General features: G+C 38.4%; 1 protein-coding gene across 5 annotated transcripts in view; it reads left to right on the top strand.

Moving 5' to 3' along the window:
- The window catches only part of CCDC148 (coiled-coil domain containing 148), a 182,825-nt gene that overhangs the window by 22,705 nt on the left and 137,649 nt on the right, over positions 1–22,471 (top strand). The window contains exon 1 of one of the 5 annotated variants that reach the window (XM_081948670.1): positions 1,360–1,420. The exons of the other annotated variants lie outside the window; for them this stretch is intronic. Coding sequence (XP_081804796.1) covers positions 1,394–1,420 — 27 coding nt within the window. The 5' untranslated portion in view covers positions 1,360–1,393. Of the gene's footprint in view, positions 1–1,359; positions 1,421–22,471 lie in introns of those variants that run through there. 5 annotated transcript variants of the gene reach the window in all.

Genomic DNA, 22,471 nt, shown 5'->3' with positions numbered 1-22,471 from the left:
TGCCTCCACAAAGGCGTTGGATCAATTCTTGGAAATCATGGGGATCACTTGCTATTAGCCTTCGTGGTCTTGTGACTGCCTCTGAAAGCCATATGCCGGGAGACTAGTGGACTTCTTTGTACAGCTGGTTGACCACTGTGAGAACAGGCTGTTAGACAAGATGGTCCAGGGTCTGATCCAGCAGGGCAATACTTATGTCCTTAAGCATCAAAGAAAGCCAGACTGTAGGAGTTGGTAGCTGGCAACTGTACCAGGCTGAAAGACTGAACCAAATTTCACTGGTAGATAAAACTGGATTTATAACAGAAAGAGTGAAAGAGCATGTCAATAACCTTTTGAGTTATTGAGTTACAGTATGATTGGCTCTGTAAGGAGGCAAAAGATAGTGGTGACCTGAAGAGCTAGTGGATGGTGGCAACTGGAGGTTTGTTGGCTGCCAGCATTTAAAAAAAAATGCTGCATAGAAAGAGAGAGAGAGCGCTGAGTGTTTCAGCTGCAGCTGCTGGAGGCCTATAAGGGTAGCTACCCTGGCAGGAGAATTATGTAAGCATCTTTGGCTATTATACTGAACTCCACCACTTCCAGGGGGGCGTTCCACCAGGTTCGCCTGGTGCGCCAATTGCGCCCCCTATTGGACCGGGACGCCCTACGCACAGTCACCCATGCGCTGGTGACGTCTCGCCTGGACTACTGTAACGCTCTCTACATGGGGCTTCCCTTGAAATGCACTCGGAGACTGCAGTTGGTCCAGAATGCGGCCACGCGGGTGATTATGGGGAGTACTAAGTACTCCCATGTGACACCTCTCCTGCGCGAGCTGCACTGGCTTCCTGTGGTCTATCGAGTGCGTTTCAAGGTCTTGATTACGATCTTTAAAGCGCTCCATGGCTCAGGACCTAGTTACCTGCGGGATCGTATTCTGCCCCATACATCCCTACGACCCATCCGCTCGCACAGAGAGGGACTTCTCCAGGGATTTTTAATTTAGTAATTTTATTTAAGGGGATTTTAAATTGTGTTTTTAATTGTGTTTTTTAACTGTGTTTTTAATTGTCCTTCACTTATAAGTCAACTCTCCTCCATGCACATATGTATATGTCTCTGTTCTTTTTGTATATATGTTTGTCTTATGTGTATTTTTTATCCGTTTTGATTGTACGCCGCCCCGAGTCCTTCGGGAGAGGGTTGCGGCTAATCAAATAAAATTATTGATTATTGATTGATTGATTCCTCAGTGTCTGATCACGGCAGCATAGAAAGTACCTGGGCATCTGAGTGCTAGCAGTTCAAAAGACCTGAATACACTCCATACTTGACCAAGGGAAATTAACAATGCTTTCATGTGAATTGGACTGAATTTGCTAGATAATACACATGGAATTACAACAGGTGTATGGACTATGCTGACCCTTTCTCATCTGTAGGATTTTTTTCCCCCTTATGCTTATTTGGGCAGGAAGGTTTTTCCCCTTTTGTTACCTCGTTTAACGTCTTTTTTCCTAATGTGTTTTCTGCGTTGACATGGTAGAAAACCAACATTTAGTATTGCACTTTGTGAATGCTGGGAGGGAAGGTTGAAGAAATTGAGTAGATGTTTTCCTGCTTCTGTGCTATTAAAGCTAAAGAGCTGGTTTGGGGGAAGGTTTCTGTTTTATTTAAGGAATGGAAATGAACTTCAATGAAATGAGAATACAGTGGGAGCTGCAATCAGTTTCTCCTAGTTTATTGATGTATGATTAGTCCATCTGCTTAACATGCAAACTTTAATATGATACTGTCACTCTGAATGTATTTATAGATCAGATCTTTCGTTGATTAAAGCACCAGGTTTTTTTTTATATGCAAAATATTTTTTTAAATTGTGGGATATTGATAAATGCTTTAAAAACGCTTGAAAGCGATTATGGACCCAGAGAGCCCAATTCTGTGGTGCCTTGCTGAAAAACAAGCTCTATTATGTGTGTGTCAGAGCTGTCTCCTGGTCTGTACACACAGTGGTTCAGCCTGGAATGAAAATCTCTCCTCTCTCTCCTGTTTTTTGAACTAAGCCTTTGAAAAAGACAAGCTTGCTATCTACCACTGGCAAACACGGAAATGGATGTATTTGGTCAGCAGAAATGGTTTGTATAGGGGCTTTGTAAAAAAGACAAAAACGCAGCTGAATTGCTTGATTCAAGGCAGTTTGGCAGACCTGGGCGGCTGTAGCTTCTGCTCTCTCACAGACACGCTCTTTCAGGCCTCTGCTCTGATCAATAGATGTTTCAAATGCTCTGTTTTGCTAAAGAAGCCAATCCAGAGAGCTTACGTACCTCTAGGAGACCCTATGATTTCCTTACCATGAAATCGCTCAGGTTGCAGAAAGGGCACGAAATTGAAATGCCTGTGGTATTTCAACATCCTATTTTGTATTGAGTGTCACTGAACGTGAAAAGTCAACAGATGAGCAAAGACCAAAGGGCAGTTTTCTTTCCCCTTGGATGATAACTGCTTCATGAATTATCTTAAATTCGTATTTTTAAATGTTTTAAATCTCGGCAATTGCTAGAGGAATTCTGAAGTATATATTTTTATGCTGGAGTGAAACTCTTTGACTTTGAGAAAAAGTATCCTTGTATGATGAACCCATTAGTTTACCTCCCATACTACTGGGATGCCCACAAAGCTCATGGGAAGTTTTAGGTGGAAGATAGACTTCAAGTACATTTTATCTTGTTTTAATTTTTACTTGAAACAACTCTTAGGAAATGGCTGCTTTGGGCTGTAGTATTAGTTGTCAATTAACAAAACAAAAGCAGAGGAACTGTATATGTGCATCTCTACTTTTCAGTGGGGGAGACCAATTAACAGGCCTTTAAATCTGACAAAAGGATCAGAAAGCACAGGAAAAGTGCTGGAAAATAAGTATCCAAGAATGATGCAGTCACGGAAATGAGCTTTTTTTTAATACTCTGAGCCAGAAGGATGGTTATTTAGCTTGGTTTTTTTTTCTTTTCTAAAAATGACCAAGGAATTTGAAGTTTTGTTTTCTTCCGACACAGAGAAAGTAAAAGTAAACTTGACAATTATGTGGCAAAAATCTTACTTTTAATGCATGTTAATAAATACTATACTCCTATATTTAGTAAGAACCTAAGCAAATTCTGTCAGTTGAAAAAAAGATACTAAAGAAAAGTAGTTTGTTGTCGGAACATATATTAAAAGGTTTGCTATTTTAAAACATTTTTCTGCTTATATGAAATGTCACTGCGCAATGACAATTCATAGCACAGGAATAGCAGAGATTTATATGCATCTTATTCCTATTAAAGCATGTTTTGGTTTCCATTTCCTGACACTGGAATGAGCCAAGTTAGTTGATTCAAGGACCATTTGACACTGAATGTCATACAATCATACAAGGTTGACTCAGCCTTCCATCCTTCCGAGGTCAGTAAAATGAGGACCCAGACTGTTGGGACCGTAGGCTGACTCTGTAAACCACTTAGAGAGGACTGTAAAGCTCTGTGAAGCGGTATATATGGTAAGTCCGAGTGCTATCGCTATTGCTATCATAAAGTTGCAAGGGGAACTTATCAGGTCTCATTTTTGGGACTCATTGCAAGGAACCAGATTAAAGCATCCAAGATTCATGGCTTTTCAATCACTATTTGAACATATTCAGTGAAAGGGAGGCCATCACTATTCTGGTCCATTGTATCGGGATGGGCAACTATGGCCCCTTTATGGCTTGTGGACTTAAACTCCAAGAATTCCTGAGTCAGCCATGCTGGTTCAGAAATTCTGGGAGTTGAAGTCCACAGGTCATAAAGGGGCCATAGTTGCCCACCCCTGCACTAAATTATTCCTCTTATGGTAAGAAAAGTAACATTATTTCTGATGCTAGAAGACTGCTTTCAATCTCCCTCCCCAGCCTTTCCGCCCCCCCTTACAGGTTATACTTCACAGGACTTGGTTATTAATCATCTTTTCCCTTCTCTTGACCTGTCCCAATTTGTTTAAATCCTAAACGTAGTGTTAAGAACTACATAGATAGAGACAATTAACATATAGCAAAATAGATCTAGTCTAATGAGTTGGAAGCAAGATGCTCCCTAAAAATGCATTTACATTTTATGTATTCATAATCAACCACAATATCTTTTTCACCAGCATTATCACAGGCAGGTATTTACCAAACGAAAGGTATATGATTAATTTATGTTTAAATGAAGAATTGGATTTTTATCTGTTAAATTCCATTCTTTTTAAATCAATTTCCCTAATACATTTTTAAGATTTTTTTTTATCCTGCCTTTTTTCCCTGCATTATTCAAGGCACAGAACATATTAATGCTCCTTCCTCCTATTTTCTCCTCAACCAGAAATCTGTGAGGTAAGTTGGGCTGACAGAAATTGACTGTCCCATTGTCACCCAGGTAGTTTTTCATGTATAAGACAGGACTAGATCCAGTGGTGGGTTGCAGGCGGTACGCCCCAGTACGGGCATACCGGAGCCAGCCCGGAGCACCGGATACCGTTCCGGTATGGTGTTCTAGAGGACCCACCCGCCTGCCCTCGCTTCTTACCGCCCTTGCTTCTTACCGCCCTTTTACGTCTTCAGCGGTTCCGCGCATGCGCATAGCATGTACAGCACCTGTGCAATGCTCTGCTGAGCAGCTGGAGAGTTGCGGAGGCTTGCAGAAGCACCAAGATGCATGCGCATGCTGCACTGCTCCACGTGGATGCTGGCAAGCCCGTTCCAACTGTACCGGTTGGAACGGAATCCATAATCCACCACTGACTAGAACCCACTGTCTTCTGTTTTCTATGCCAGCACTTTAATCACTACACCAAAGTAGTTAAATGTTATGATTGTTTAGTGTATCTCCCATCTAGCAGAATATCTTTTTCGTATTTTAAGATTCAACATTCATTCTCTTTCCTTTTTTTGTTCAAGTCATTAATAAAAATGTTGATGAGCGACAAGTTAAAGTCTGACCTTTGTGGTAACTCACGGTACGTCATTCTAGTTTGATAAAGAAATACTACTGAACAACATTTAAGTATGTTTTTGAGCAGCTGTGTTTCTATTTCATTGTCATACCATCCTGTTCACATATTATGGTTTACTTTGCCAAATGCTTAACTGAAATCTGCAACATTCCCTCTCTAAGGCAGTTATTTTATCTCATTTTTTTTTATTTGGGTTAAACTAGCAGGATTTGTTCTTGAGAAAATCCATGTTGACATTGGTAATTATCACATTATTTTAAGGTAGATATAGAGGAATCTTTTTTATTATCTGCTTTACAGTGGTCTGTAGTTTTCTCTTCTTTTTTTTGCCCTTTTGAATAGAGGAACAACATTGCCTTCTACAGTCATCTGGTAGTTAATTATTTTCTCAGGATTTCTCAAAGACACTGCATAAAAAATTGGCCTCATTAGGGACTTCCTTCAGTGTCCCAGGATGCAATTCATTTCATCCTGAATACTTAAACTAATTCAAAGCAAATAGGCATTCCATGATAATTTTCTATGAATTTCAATATTTGCCCTATACAACACATACTTTCTTATAGGAGCAGATCAAGTCAAGATTCTTAACATTCTCCAACATCTCTGTTTATATTCTAGCTTTAACTTTCTTAATAACATCTGTTCCAAGTCAGGTTATCTATATGTTCTGATTCTGGATCACTTGCACTTCTTTCCACTATGCAAGTGTGCAGTTTTTCTTTTCAGATATTCATTAAGCTTTTTATATAGCCACCCAAGTTGCTTCTGTTATCCTCCATTTTATCTTATTGGAATTGTTTGCCTTAATGGTTTTAGGATCTCATTTTTAGGAGCAGGTAACTCACTTCGAACTCCTTTTTCAATTAACTTCTCCTGCCATGGAGCCCTATTGCCATTGCTGCCATTAAAAAAAAATCCCTGCTTAAATCCAAAATATACTTTCAACTACTTTAGTTTCTTTTAAAATCAATGTAACTCTAGGATTACATAGTCACTTTTCTCAGTATCCCCTGTTTCTTCCACTTTCTTGACTAAATCTTCCCTTCTTATTAGTATCAAATCAATGATTGCTGATACTGCAGTCCCTGAAGGAGAAAATTACAAGAATTTCCTAGAAGGATTATGCTTGACATATTTACCTCTAATGAATGTCAGGGTGTATGCAGTGTAACTTCTTCCCCCCTGTTGCTTCTGTTACTTTTGAACAACATTAATTAAGTTGCTAAATACCAGTCATGGAATTCATGCCACCAACTTCCTATTATATCTGTTATATCATGTTCAGAGCTCAAAAGTTGGGGTGGCCAGGATTCTTTTCAGCTGAAGCGTTTTAACAGGTGAAATCAATGTATTTCCCTTCTACAAACACTGAGGCACCCAATTTTTCTAAAAAGGAAGGCTGACATTTAAAACTTTCCTCACTCTGGTGCTTTCAGAGGGGAGGCTGTTACAAGAACGACTTGGCTGCATTTCTTGTCTCTGCCCCCCCCCCCCCAAGATTCCTTTGGTATGGGCATCTGGAATATGGTTTCTGGTTACAATAGTCATGCAAATTCATATGGGAAGAGATTATTTTTCAAGATTGTTGTGTAGATATTCCCTAATTAATCCCCCCCCCTCATATAATAAAAAATACTGTCCATCTTCCTGATATTTAGTCATGTTTGCTGGAACTGATGAGAGCTGTACCTGAAATATGTTGGATGGACCAGATTAGGAAAGATTTAAATTGAACCCAGGAGACAATTAGTTTGCTTGTATAGTTGATGAATAGCATCTATACAAGCATGGGGTCATGCATTGAATCAACTCTGTTTTATTTAACCATTGTTTCCTGAATGAATCACAGTGGGCTACATTCCATAAGTCATGTTAAACTGTAAATCTTCTTTTAGAAGCTTCCGCAACATGCATGTTATGCTAAGCCAAAAGAAAACAAGCTTAATTTGGGGTTAATGTAATGTTTATTCATCCATATAGTCTCGATGCCTTCCTAGATTGCCGATACTACTTGACACAGCAGTGTCTGAATCTCTGAAATTGTCCTCAAGGGCAACTTTAAACCCTTTTTATAGTGATCCAAGATGATGAAAGCAAGGATAGTGGGTATTACTCATGTTCTACAATTAGAGTGCAGGTATTGAAAAAAATAGCAGTACCCGTCGGCTAGGGTATACTGATGGGCAGGCTATGGGAGGAAAGCCTTTTCTGCCATTGTTCCTTCCCTTTGGAACATCTTGTCCCCGGGGGTTGGTGGTGGTGAGGTCGGCTCCAACCCTTCTGACCTTCCACAAGAGCTTAAAGACCTGGTTCTGCAAGGCTGACTTGGGGCTGTAGTGGAGAGGGTTTCACATTGGGGGTGGCTGATAGACAAATAACAGATGCCCCCTGTTCATCCTATTGCCTCCCTCCCTTCCCAACGTTTAGTTAGGGTTGGGTATTTGTCTTCTTTTATTATTTAGTTCATATTGTGTATAGATTTTGCAGTTTAAAAAAAAATCTTTTTAACATTGTAAACTGCCCAGACTAACCCTGTGGGCAGTTTACAATATTAAGATGGGTGGTCAATACGTTTAATAAATAAATAAATAAATAAATAAATAAATAAATAAATAAATTCACAAGTATTTTTCTTGGCTGATTTGGACTTGTTTCTAGCAACGAAAAATATGCCAGTAGGAATACCATTGGAGTTACTGGCACAAATCTCTATAGGAAACTAGGTTGCTCTCTCTCCCCCACCCCCACCCCCACTCCCCTGGTAATAGTCTACATTATTACTTTTGGAATTTGAAAGAGTTAGGCTCCTAGAAGTATACCTACTCTATGATGCTGGTTAATCAATGATTGCAAAGAAAATAAGTAGCCATGCAAATGTTTACTTCATTGTGAGTGCAATGTTTAAATGGTAATGCTTCCATATTAATTCATTTCAGAATAATTTCTCATATGCACTGGATTTTCTTAGCATTTTTGTGGCACACGGTCTTTGTAATTTGGTATTGCTGAAGCACGCCCACACGCTTTCATTTTCTTGTATTATAAACTATATGTAAATAAGTATACAATAAGAAGTGTGCACAGTGAGATAAATAGGAAGGTTCTGTTCACTATGCAGCATTCCCTTATGAAGAAATATGTAACTTACATATTGAGATATGATAATAACATATGTTATAGGTTGATATGATAATATACATCATTATAGATTTGTAACATTGTCAATAAGCATCATAATTGGTAAATACGGTGTCATTTTTACCCTTGCAAATTTATTGTAACATTTGTTGTATTCTACAACAAGTCCATTACAACGTTCATTTAAAGTGACTTTTGGAGGTCTTATTGCTTGATGCAATAAGACTGAAAGTTTAGTTAGCATTGTTGTGGGAATGTCTTCACTGCTATTTCTTGGTGAAAGCAACTTGTGTTTCAATCACAATAGTGCGCTTTCACAGACTCATAGCATTAAAGAAATACAATGTCATGATCTAAATCATTCTTGATCAAGTTTTAAAACTATAGTTTTTGTTTTAAATTTGATAATGTTTTCATTATCCCAGGTTTTTTTTTAAGTGATTGAATTTCACTTTCTTTCTATTCCTGGTTCTATTCCCAGTTTAATTCTAGCTCTTTCCTAAAATAAGATTTTAGAGTGGCACATTTTTCAGACACTATGACAATTTTATGTGAGGTCGTTTTTATTTTAACATACTGCCATAGATATCTGGCATAAAGTGATAATCTGATTCCATCTCCACCCGCACAAGCTAACTTGAAAGATTCATTTTAGATAAGAATAGTAGAGTAAAGCTAGAATGTTGCATAATTGTAATATTCTTTAAGAGATCTAACTAGTTTACATAATTCAATTATCTTTCCTAGTTCCTTTCAAAAAGAGAGCTGCATTTGTTGGAAACATATAATTTTGTTCTGTTTTGTCTTTTTCTCTTCAGTTTTTCCCCATCCTAAACAAGTTGATACAATAACAGTATTTGCAAACTATGAAGAATTCAGATCAGAAACAATGAATTGTTGTGGCATGTTGCAATAATATACTTGTGGAAAAATCCTTAAGCTTAAAAATCTGGGTGAAAAAACATACCTTGTAGATTATATTAAACAGGTATGTTTAAAGGAAACCCATCCATTTCCAATATGCAAAAATACTTTAATAGTAAGAAATTAGAATGCCATATTCTAATTGTAGTTTTGGGTGCAATCTGCCTGAATATATGTTCCAATAAGAGGTTCAAAACTATATGTCCAATTGACAAGAGACATTATTTTTTAAGCAATTATATCATTAATTTAACATTGAGCAACACAGTGGCCTACAAGTGAAGACACTTGTCTCCACTCGGAAGGTTGAGAGTTCAATCCTAGGCAGCAACAGATGTTTCTCTATCAGAGTACAAAGAGAAAATATCTACTCCATGCAGGCGTCAGGAAGGGCATCTGGCCATTAAACACTCAGCTCCATTCAGTTGCCCCAACTCCACCCTAATAAAAAGGGATTACAGCCGGGGTGTCAAACTCGCAGTGTCACATTGTCATCACGTGACATATTGTGACTTCCCCTCCCCCCTTTGCTAAACCGGGGTGGGCATGGCCAGTGTGTGTCACATCTGGCCCGTGGGCTGCGAGTTTGACACCCTGGAATTACAGGGTCATAAAAAGAAAAAAAGTCATTAATCTAAGATATTTGTAATAACAGTGTTACGTTCAAAAGTATTTGGACATTGTCTAGGTTTTGTGAATTGGCTGATTGAGGTTCAGAGCAAGAAAAGCAATGAACCAAAATCTGACACCATTCCTGATACATAACCAACATAAAATATAAATCTCAATGATTCAGTCAATGTGCTTTAGGAGAAAAGTGGTAAAAGTGTTGATTACCTTTCTCAATGTAATTTATACCCTTTAAAATAGATAACTCGTGTATGTTCAGAATAATTATTGTAAATCATTTGTTTGTAGGGCAGGCTTTAGTATTTTGATTGCCAAATAATCCTCCAGTTTAAAAATCTGTTCCTGACTGGAGTGTGAGTCATAGAACATTATGCTAAGCCATGTTTTATTTAACAATTGTTCATTAACCTATAAACCAATAGTTCCTTTTCTTGCATAGCACTACTAAGCCATAAGCTTGTTTTATCGGGCACACTGAGTTCACACAACATGGTAAACAAAATCAAATTCAATCTGTCCTAGCACAAGTATCATACTGCAGATTGCCATAATGTTAGTTCATTAACAGGATATCCATTTAAATCTAAAATGAACCCTCTTGTATCTTTCAAAGAATACAAATCCATCTCACTTTCTTTATTAAATATACAGTTCAAATCGATGAGGCAGGAAAGAGGTGCCTTATGTAGTGCACCATGTATTTTACATATTCTAAAACATTATGCTGGTAGTCCTCGCTTTACAATAGTTTGTTTAATGACCGTTCAAAGTTACAATGGCACTAATAAAAGTGACTTACGACTGTTCTTCACACTTAAAACCATTGCAGCATCCCCTTGGTCATGTGATCAAAATGCAGATGTTTGGCAACTGACTCAGTTTTATGACGGTTGCAGTATCCTGGGGTCACGTGTTCACCTTTTGCAACCTTCTGACAAGCAAAGTCAATGGGGAAGCCAAATTCACTTGACAACCATATTACTAACTTAACAACTGCAGTGATTCACTTAACTACTGCAGCAAGAAAGATCGTGAAATGGGGCAAAACTCACTGAACAACTGTCTCACTTACCAACAGACACTTTCGGGTTGATTGTGGACATAGGTTGAGGACTACCTGTATAAGTTATAAGAAGATGCCAAGGAAAACCTAGACCAGTGATGGCGAACCTTTTTCGCCTCGGGTGCCAAAAACACGTGCATGCGCGCTATCACACGCACTCGAGTGCCCACCCACATAACTTAATGTCCCTCCTCACCTCCGTGGACCGCAAATTTTTGTGAAAGGCTTCCCTGCCACTCCCTGCTCTGGCTGCTTCCCCTTGGCTAACACCCAGCGAGGGGACAAGTTGCTCTTACACAAATGGGCAGAGACCAGGGTGGGGGATGCTCAAGTGTGCTCCTGCGTCCCTTATCATTTTCCTGTGTAAAGATTGGTCCCTTTTTACTCTGGCAGGTGTGAGTCCGGTTGCTAAACCCCCCCCCCCCCAGCAAAGAGAATCCTGGGCACTACAGTCAATGGACAAATGAGGAAGGGAGCTGCCTGCACGGGGGAAAAACGAGCCTCAAGGAAAGAAGAAAAGGGGCTTCTTTCCCTTTTGCTGGCTGCTGTTTCCCCCCTCTCCTGTGCTATTAAAGGGGTTCCTGCCTGATCGCTGGAATCCAAAGGGAAATGAGAAGGGAGCTGCCTGCACGGGGGGGTGGGGAGAGAAGCGGCAAGGAAAGAATTAGATTCAGGCACAGGGGAGGGGGGAAACAGAGCAGTCATCTTGAAGGAAAAAAAGCCACTTTTTCTCCTTGCCTGTTGCTTGTCTTTCCCCCGTGCTGGCAGCTCTCTCCTCATATTCCTTTGGATTCCAGCGATCAGGCAGGATCCTCTTTAGTAGCACGGGGGAGGGGGGAAAACAGAGCAGCCAGCAAAAGAGAAAGAAGCCTCTTTTCTTCTTTCCTTGCCGCTTGTCTTCCCCCCCCCCCCCCCCGTGCAGGCAGCTCTCTCCTCATTTCCAGTTTGCATTGGGCTGTTTTTCGCCCTTTGGACACTTTAGGGAATCCTCCGGAGAGCGAAAAACCACCAAAAATCAGCTGGCGAGTGCACGTATGCACACTGGAACTGACAGGACAATGCCTTGCGTGCCCTCAGAAATGGCTCCGCATGCCGCCTGTGGCACGCGTGCCATAAGTTCGCCATTAAGGACCTAGACCATATGCAAAAAGTCTTCCTTAGCTTCATAAGCAGTTAGCTCACTTCATTAACTTGAAGAAGGGAGTAGGAGGCATTGACTTGTATATAAAATCCATGCTTTTCATCAAAACTATATTATCAGCTTCATTTTTGTATAGATTTGCTTTTCAATGTAGAATGCCAATTCTCCTGCAGAAATTAGAGTATAGGACGCAGTTTTCATCTCCACCAGCCTCTGATAAAAAATATGTGGAAGTTGAGTGGAAAGATGGCATGCTACCCAAGTAATGACAGCTATGTGGAAATGCACCAATTGTCAAGGTTCTGTACCAGGCGTGGCTATAAAACTACCTGTTAGCTCTCCATTTCCACGAAGATGCAAGAAAGATCAGATAAGTAATTTGAATGCATAGAATTAGGAAGTTATCCATATAAAGAAATATAGTAGCACACAGAAAACCATATTAGGTATGTCAACACCAGGGTGGAAAAACTGCTATCATAAAAAGACAAAGATGCTAACTTTATTCCTGCCCAAAAGCGACAGTTCCCAGCTTGTTACTTCACAAGGATTGGAGAAAAACCTGCAGGGCTGGTTGCACACATTGTTTCTGTTATAAATATGGCTTGCATTTTGCACTCAACAGTTACCAGATTCTTTTTGGAAAGCTTTTGAACTAAATCTAATTTATCAAAAACCGTATGTTGTCAGCATGGCTTCCAGTGTGATATTGGTCAAGAGAAACGTGCTATAAAATTCAAATCCTGGGCCCAGCATTTCAAATTAACAGAATTTGGGATGCTCTTTTCACACCTATGAAACTTTCTGCCATCAACCTCTTGTTTAGAAAATGGATGTATCTGGTATAAGAATCCTGCCCCTCTCACTTCAACTCTTATGCCGATTGTGTTATTTCCTTTTCAGGTTAAGCAGCATGTTGCACCATATTGTTGTTGTTGTGAAGTCGTGTCTAACCCATCACGACCACATGGACAACGTTCCTCCAGGCCTTCCTGCCCTCTACCATCCTCTGGAGTCCATTTAAACTTCCATCTACTGCTTCGGTTACTCCATCCAACCACCTCATTCTCCGTCGTCCCATTCTTCCTTTGCCCTCAATCTTTCCCAGCATTAGGCTCTTCTCCAGTGAGTCCTTCCTTCTCATTAGGTGGCCAAAGTATTTGAGTTTCATCTTCAGGATCCGGCCTTCTAAAGAACAGTCAGGGTTGATCTCTTCTAGGACTGACCAGTTTGGTGGCCTTGCAGTCCAAGGTACTCACAGGAGTCTTCTCCAACATCATAGTTCAAAGACCTCAATTCTTTGGCACTCAGCCTTTCTTATGGTCCAACATTCACAGCCATACATTGCAACTGGGAAAACCATATAGGGAGAGGCTAAGAAACAATAAGAGAAGGAAATCCAATATATGAGAGAAGAGAAAGAATGTATGCTGTTAGTAGGAGATAGTTTGTCCAAAGGACCTTTCTGTTAAACAGTTCTAGGACAAGCATCACTCTCAGCAAGAATAAAGTCTAGATAACATAATGTTGGATTACCTTAAGATAAATTGATGGAAGGAACAGCAAGATAAAGATGTTTCACGAATGAAGGCAAATATATGTGTTCCAGAATAATGTTGCAGGATCCAATCTGTGTCAGTCACCAGGATCAGAGGGTTAGCTTTCAAAGCTTTTGGACTCTTGCTGGACCCATCTTCAGGGAACTTAAAAGATAACCAGAGGAATGATTGAAGTCTGGGAAACAGGCCCCATGGCAATCAACAAGAGTGCTGATTTACCACCAGATTATCAGGTATTTAGGAACCAAGGACTTGGCAGCACAAGGAAACAACAGCCAATAACCAACCATTAGCACCCCAATCAACCAATAGGAAGACACCACATAAATACAACACATAGAATAGTCCAAAGTGCACATTTCGGTAGAGAGAAGTTTTGAGGATGAGCTCCAGCACGAGTCTGAAAACTTAAAAGACTAAATCTCTAGTCACGTGACCGACCCAGATTGAATAAAGATGTTTCCTTGAACTCCAAACCCATTGGAGCTTTCATAGTTCAGAACAATATTATGAATTTGTCTATAAATATTAAAAATAAACAAGCTATCTGACATCACTTTGTGATTAACATAGCATACAAGTTGAGAAATAAATGCATATATACCACCTAATGTCCACTACATCTGTCTCCCTATTTTAGAAACATTCTGCAAAGGTACATAAACTCATTTACTTTTCTCATCTTTCATTATTTATATATAACTGAAATCATTTATTTATTCTGTTAAATACAACTACTTCAGGCTTTGAGGCATTAATTTTTAGAACCATGCTCTTTATCACCTGATATTTGATGAAAATCATTTTGATTCTCAGCCATCAAATGGCATTGCATAAAAGAGTATATGCATATTTAAATCCCCAACCAATATGCTTATAACATTACCAGAAGCATTCTTGAAACTTTAAATAATCTTGCATCCATTGTATAGCATTCCCCTCAGCAACTGACTTTCACCTACATGTACACCAAATTCAAGCCTATTCATGTTATATACTTTCTTTAAATCAGGCAAAATAAAATGAGCTTTCTCACACTGCTACATTCTCTTTGACCTTCTAAAGAGCAAACATCTGGTCTGCCCATCCCTGCCAGGGCCAATGCTGTCCTGCACTGCCCAGATTTTGCTTCTTGTCACTTTTATAACCTCTCAATCAGAATTCTGCCAACTATCTTTCCAGGTATCATTAACAAAGCACCATCCCCCTCCTGGCCCAAAGTCCCTGCATTCACTATTGTTACCTTTTTCTTTGTACAGTATATGGGAACGAGAAGGGCATCCTTCCAAACATCAGGAACAAATGCAAACTTCACATATAGGTTAAACAAATCACAGAGTTACATCCTAAGCAACAGGGATAAAAAAACTAAAATGAAAATAAACAGTAAAACAGTTTTCCAGTTACACCATCTACATCTGCAGCCTTACCATTTTTCAATACCATGACATTTTTTATTATACTTTTTCATGTTTTTTCTTGAAAACACACACACTCCTCATCTCTCATTTCCCATACAAATCTGTAAAATACTGTTTCCAGCATTATTTCATTTCAGTTTCTTTCCAAATTAGTTCATTGCTTTATTTTTGATTCTGTTTGCTATACTGGAAGTTCCTTGTGTAGCCCTCCCTTTTCATCAAAATACCTCTATCTTCTTTGCCTCTTTTGATATTAACAATTCTTTGTTTTGTTTAACAACATTCCTTGCAACCATCTTTTATCTACATCGACATTTTTCACACTTTTTTGCAGCAAACATTTATAGGTAAAGGTAAAGGTTCTCCTCACACATATGTGATAGTCGTTCCCAACTGTAGGGGGCAGTGCACATCTCTGTTCCAAAGCCAAAGAGCCAGCGCTGTCCAAAGATGTCTCCGTGGTCATGTGGCCGGCATGACTAAATGCCGAAGGTGCACATTTATAGAGATGCATTTTTCTCATTCACAAGGTCTTACTTTATCATTCCACCTTTTTTCATACTTCCCATTAACAGTACTTCATGCTCTTCTTTCTTGTTGCATCATTTTTCTTTTTACTTATGTTCAAGCAGCTTCCTTGTCCTTTTCCCTCATGATTATTTTTGCTTCATTCTGATGGGAAATTGATTTTTCTTTCTTTGAGTGTATAATTTTTATTTTAAAAATTCAACATGAAGATAAAACACAAACTACAATAATATAAAGTAAGGAAGAAAAAAAAAGAAATCAAAGAGAAAGCCAAAAATTCAAAAAAAAGAAGAAAAAGAAAAAAAGATATGAAGTAGTGTCTTTACAGCAGTTATAAATACAAATGTAACCTCTCTCTCTAAAGTTGCATCATATTACCCTTCTTTCTCTAATCTATCTTGTAATCATCACAACCATAAATTGTAAGTTTGTTTTTTTTCATTTTTACAAATAAAGTCTAAGAGGCTTCCGGTCGCCAATAAATGTAGATAATATTTTTTTCTCTAAACAAAGAAGTCAATTTATCAATTTCAGCAAAATCTGTCAACTTCGCCAATCATTCCTCTGTAATGGGTACTGTTGAACCTTTCCATTTCTATACATATAGTAATCTCATCACAGTAATCATATAGTTAAATAATCTTCCATTTTTTTCTAATCATTTCTTCATTAATACTGGAAGGAAAAGTTCGAGTTCCAACTGAATATTTATCTTCAAAATCCTCTGTATCAAAGTATGTATTTGAACCCAAATTTTAAAAACTTTTTACATGTCCACCAAGCATGATAAAATATCCCTTCATGTTTAAATTTCCAACATATATTTGAAGTGCCTTTATACATTCTGGATAATTTCTCTAGTGTCATGTACCAACAATAAATCATTTTATAAACTTTATCTTTGAGACCATAATACAATGTAAATTTCAACCTCATATTTTCCTATTGATCCATCTGTGTACTTTGATCAAAATTCTTTGCCCTGTATCATATATTATTTAACCTATTATTCCTCTGTTTCAAATGTCATTGAAAGTGTATACATTTTTGCAATTGTATATTCATCATCATAATACAATTGTATTTCAAATTCTGACTTACTTTCCTCCAAACCATGAATCTTTTTATCCATTTTAAATAGTTCAGATCAGTGATGAAATTCAATTTTTTTTACTACCGGTTCTGTGGGCGTGGCTTGGTGGGCGTGGCAGGGGAAGGATACTGCAAAATCTCCATTCCCACCCCACTCCAGGGGAAGGATACTGCCTATTCCCTATTCCCTCCCTACTCCTGGGGGAAGGATATTGTAAAATCTTCATTCCCATCCCACTCTGGGGCCAGTCAGAGGTGGTATTTGCTGGTTCTCCGAACTACCCAAAATTTCCGCTACCAGTTCTCCAGAACCTGTCAGAACCTACTGAATATCACCCCTGGTTCAGATAACTTTAAATAGGGACACGATTGACAACTATATGCTTCTGCTGTTAATTGTTCTCTTGATTTGATTTTAATTTCCCCTTGATAGTTTTCCAATAAGTCCTGGTACATCAACCATTTAACTTTATATGCCATTTCCTTCTGTAATAAGCTTCCTGAGCTGAGATCCAGTGAGGTGTTTTCAGGCAGAATCTGAGTTTATATCTGTTCCATATTCTCAATATGGCACATATAATAAAATAATTTTGAAGTCTGTTACTTTTAATTTTAATGTATCATAAATATCCATGCCATCAAACCTCAGCTTGTGACCTTGTAACTATAAAAGACTCTTCTTTTTTTCCTCAACAACATCTATTCTTTCATCCAAACCAAACAACAAAAGGAGAAATATAACTTCAAATCCAGTAAACTCAGCCCTCCTCTCTCCTTTGCATCTTGTAACAGTTTATGTTTAACCTGCGGTTTTCTGTTACCATATAAATTTATGTCTTTTTGCCATTGTTTAATCATCTTTTGTCAAAACAGGTATCATCTAAAACAGAAACTCTTGGCAAAATTAACAGCACTAGCACTTATATACCGCTTCACAGAGCTTTACAGCCCTGTCTAAGAGGTTTACAGTGTCAGCATAATGCCCCCCAACAATCTGGGTGTTCATTTTACTCACCTTGGAAGGATGGAAGGCTGAGTCAACCTTGAGCCAGTGAGAATCGAACTACCAAACTGCTGGTAGCCGGCAGTCAGAAGAAGTAGCCTGCAATACATTCTAACCACTATGCCACCACGGCTCTTATTATAAAAATATTATTATATATTATTATAAAAATGAAAAACATTGATTTTTATCACTGAACATCTCCCCAAAGGTGAAAATTTTTATTTCTTCCATCTTAACAAATTTATAATAAGGTTTGGGTGGCTCCCAATTAAAAAAATCAAATAACATAAAAACTATATTAAAACTATTAAAACCAAACCCATAAAAACACATACCTGGCATCAAGTCAAGATAGTCACCTAATCTTATCTCAGTTCTTTGGGGAACTGGTTAGGTCTTCAGTGCTTTACGAAAGACTAGAGCAATGATGGCTAACCTTTTCCGGACTGAGTGCTCAAAGTGTGCACACAAGTGTGCAAAGGCATGTGCATGCGTCTGAACACTCAAAATGCAATGCACGTGCCCCCTGCACATTCCCCACTGTGCAGCAGAGACCCAACGACCATCTGGCCAGCGGGAGGCACACGCACATATATGGCAGAGCTGAACTGGGGCGACGGCTCGCGTGCCCACAAAAAGGGCGCTGTGTGCCACCTGTGGCATGCATGCCATAGGTTCGCCTTCATGAGACTAGAGAGAAGAGGTCTGCTGAATTTCAGAAGGAAGGGTGCTCCAGGGGCTACTATATGTTCTTATTTTGGAATAACATACAATAAATATTTCTTATAGTAGTACTATTATACTTATATAACAGTATTACATATAACTCTTACTTTGTTATAGTAATACTATAGTAATTCCAACACTGGAAGTTTTTAAGAAGATGTTGGATAACCATTTCTCCGAAGTGGTGTAGAATTTCCTGCCTAAGCAAGGGGTTGGACTAAAAGACCTCCAAAGTCCCTTCCAACTCTACACCATTCTATTATATTTTAATACTCAAGTATTTTACTTTTTTCTCAGCCTTAAAATCAGTATTCTCCATCAGTTTTATTTGATCGTCCAATTTCATATTTTTGTTTCTGATTATTAATCTTTAAACCTTTTAATATATCAAAGTAATTTCTCTATTAATGCTCCTACTCCCTGTACTGGATCTTCTAAAATTAATATGAAATTATTTGTAAATGCCCTTGACCTATAAGTTTCTTTTTTTTAAATCTTAACTCCCATAATTCTCTGATCTTATATCTCTCTTCAGTATCTCAAGAATCAAATGAACAAAAATGAAGACAATAGACATCCGTGTTGAACCTTTCAAGGTTTTGTTAGTTCTCCATTAACAATTATTTGTGCTTTTTGAGAAGTATCAATCAAACTTATTTGTTTAATAAAATGATTAGAAATCTAAACAAAAACATCCAATTCAAATTATCAAAGACCTTCTCTGTACTAAGGGTCTTCTGTGTTGCACACAATTTTCAGTTGTATCCGTCTGAAGAACATTACTCTGATGCACTGTTCTCAGTTGTTCCGTTTATAATTACATTGCACTTTCTAATATTGGAGTTGAAGAAGTTCAGATACAGACATATTCTTAGCTAATTCGAGATTTGACTAATATTCTGAAATTTAAATGTAATATGAGAAACTTACAATTACTTCTCTTACAGGATAGAGAAGCTAGTGGGTTAGGATGCCCATTACATTTTAATCTTAACCAATAATTGTAAAATTACTGAAGACAATTGCCATACAAAGCTGCATGAATAACCATTTTTCATATTATCTAGTGAAGATCCAGAGTTGATTAATGTTACTTAATATTCCTGCTCTTTAGAAAGAGCAACACCTTTCTACTAAAACTAAAAAGGGGGCAGATGAAAAATTTAGCTGCAGTATGAATTAAAAGAAAATGAGATTGGTGCTACTGATTGCAAGAGATACAGTTTGAAATCTGGTGTCATTGATTAAAAATGGAGTACAGTAATGTATATGGGGATATACGGAATGGGTGATCATATTGTCCATTTATATTTGTTTATAATATGCATTGTTTGCCTGGTGTTTAAGTGAGGTGGTTAAATGAAATTACACAGCACCCATTCTGAAGTTTCATTGGTGGCTGTGAGCTGCCTGACTCAATTCAATCTGTTGTGTACATTACTCTATGTAGCCCTGAATAACTTAGGTTGTTCAACTGGTCCCCCCAATATCATTCAACCTGTGCATAAAAATCAATGGCGAAGACTGTGTTCATTATCCTGTGGTAGACTTGACTCACAGTTCAGTTGCCAGGAGTAAGATCTCCTTAATAGCATTTAGTACTTTTATTTGGCAGAAGACCTATTTTTCTCTGCACAACAGTAACAGCTCTGTGAGATAGAAAGCCGAGTAATTGGCCTAGTGCAACCCAGGGATCTTCCATAGCTGAAGGTCATCATTGTCATCTCTGTATGTGCATATAATATGCCAATATATTACTACTTTTGTCCTTTTTGTTTAAAAAAATGCATTCTTTTTCAATGATAGACAAATGTTCTTCACCCTCTAGTGCACCCACCATAAACTTTTCTCTGATATGAAAAAGAGAGAATATGGAACAATATCGTAATTGTTCTTCTTGACATTTTAAAATCATTCTTGTAATAATCGCAGAGCAGTAGATGCCAACAAAAATAAAATAACACAAAACTGTACAAACCTAAACTGTGTAATACAACCAGCCAAAATAATGAAATAAATGTACTCGCACTGCAGATATAGGAGTAGTGCATCTCAACATTCATACAAAAAAAAATAGACTATTCAAGACATTGTACACTAGTTTGAATCACAAGTGAACTACTACGGTGCAGTCCTAGGGATAATATTAAGATCCTGTGAAGTGTCACTATAGCTTTATACTGTTTGGTAAGACCATACTTAGGATACTGTTTCCTGTTTTGGTCACACAATACAAAAAAGTTGTTGAGACTCTAAAAAGCGTACAGAGAAGAGCAACAAAGATGATTAGGGGGTTAGAGGCTAAAACATGTGATGAACAGTTACAGAAACTGAATATATCTAATTTAATGAAGAGAAGGACTAGGTGTAACCTGATAGCAGTCTTCCAATATTTCAGGGGCTTTCATAAGAGAAGAAGTCAACTTATTATCCAAAGCACCTGAGGGCAGGGCAGGAAGTGACAGATGGAAAGTTGTCAAAGAGAGATCCAACTAGAATTAAAGAGAAATTTCCTGACAATGAGAACAATTAATCATTGGAACAACTTGGCTCCAGAAGTTGTGAGTACTTCAAACTCTGAAGGTTTTTAAAAAGAGATTGGATAGCTGTTTGTCTGGAATGGTACAGGATCTTTTACTTGAGCAGGGGATTGAAGCCCTCCAAGGTCCCTGCCAACTCTGTTCTTCCATATTCTGTATCTAGGACAGGTTATAACGTAGTCATGTTTAATAAGACATAATTGCTGTGTCCAGGCTGAGCCTATGGAAGGCCATAATTGGTGGGACAGTCAGAACTAAAAATGAGTGCTCTTAGTGACTGCATAGATTTGAGAAAATGTTTCTCAATCCCACTGTCTGAATTTTTTTCTGAAGGAAAGGATAGAAATGGTTTTATAGGCCTCCTTCAGCTGCTTTCTTAGTAATGCTGTAGAGGAATACTGTGGTTGATGGTATCAAAAGTGGGTGAGGAATCCTGAAAAATGAGTCGGTCTCTGCTTCTATTTTGGTATAAATCATGTACTAAATGTTGAATTCAGGCTTTGTCTATGCTGTGGACTATTCGTTTCTGACAACAAAAGTAAACTTGGGTCCAGGAGAAAAGGACTCAAGTTCAGTTCTTGACAACTTCCAGACAGAAGGCGTAGAGGCCCCTCCCTGAACCTCTGAGAAGTTACCATCAATCAGGGAAGACTTCCAAGAAATTATAGTCTTACTCATTATAAAACAGTTTTCTTGTGCAACTCCTGAAAAACATCTTGTCCCATGTATAAAGTGGCCAGTATTCCTTGGTTTAGGAAAAAGCATGCTAGGGCACACTATCAGGATGTAAGTGTACATATTGGTCACTAAATGAATCAACTATGTGCACATATTTCTAAAATCCTCATGAATATGATGCGATAATTGCAGTCCTTTCTCCCTCAGAAATGACTGCCACGAAAATGTAGGGCAGGATATTACTCTGTGCATCATCATTCTGGCATAAATTATCTTAACTTCATAAACATGGTAGGATATTAACACACTATAGCACACACGAGTAACTTTGCAGGTATGAGTAAATCTACAGTAATTCGCTGAAATAATATTGTATTTTTAGACCTTGGCCCTGATCAGGCTGAATGGAAAACTCACCACCGTCAAGCTGAGCAGTGAACCGACTGCTTCAGAGCACTTTGCTTCCGTCTAAGCAATGAACTATAGAAGATTTGAGAGTGAGACTTATTCATGCCTTTCTCTAGATAAGAACTCCAATATAAAAAGAGAGGAGGTCCATTCAGGCTGTGCCCCAGGATTCAAAGAGAAACGGGCAAAATGCACATTTATAATTCCTAGCTGAAGATGCCAGTGATTTTGGGACAAGAGTAGTTGTGTGAGACTTCTTTGGCAGGAAGGCTAGTTACCTCAGGGTTGGTGAGGCTGATTCTGCTATCTGCCAGCAGTTCGATCCTCAACGGCATGGATCAGACTCTTAAATTAGAGAGGGATTGGGTGAATTGTGGAGGGGGTTTCAGGAACTGAAAGAGATGCTTCTCAGAGCCATGGTGGGTAGGGCTAGAATGCAATATTGCAGGCTGATTCTGCTAACTGTCAGCAGTTCGATCCTCAACGGCATGGTTGAAGATCAACTCAGCCTTCCATCCTTCCAAGGTCAGTAAAACGAGAGCCCAAGCATTAGGCTGGCAATATGAGGGCAATGTCCTGACTCTGTAAACTGCTTAGAGAGGGCTGCAAAGCACTGTGAAGC

The sequence above is a fragment of the Natrix helvetica genome (genome assembly GCF_964273705.1).
Source record: "Natrix helvetica genome assembly, chromosome: 1".
Taxonomy (NCBI): domain Eukaryota; kingdom Metazoa; phylum Chordata; class Lepidosauria; order Squamata; family Natricidae; genus Natrix; species Natrix helvetica.
This window is presented reverse-complemented; position numbering and strand designations above follow the sequence as displayed.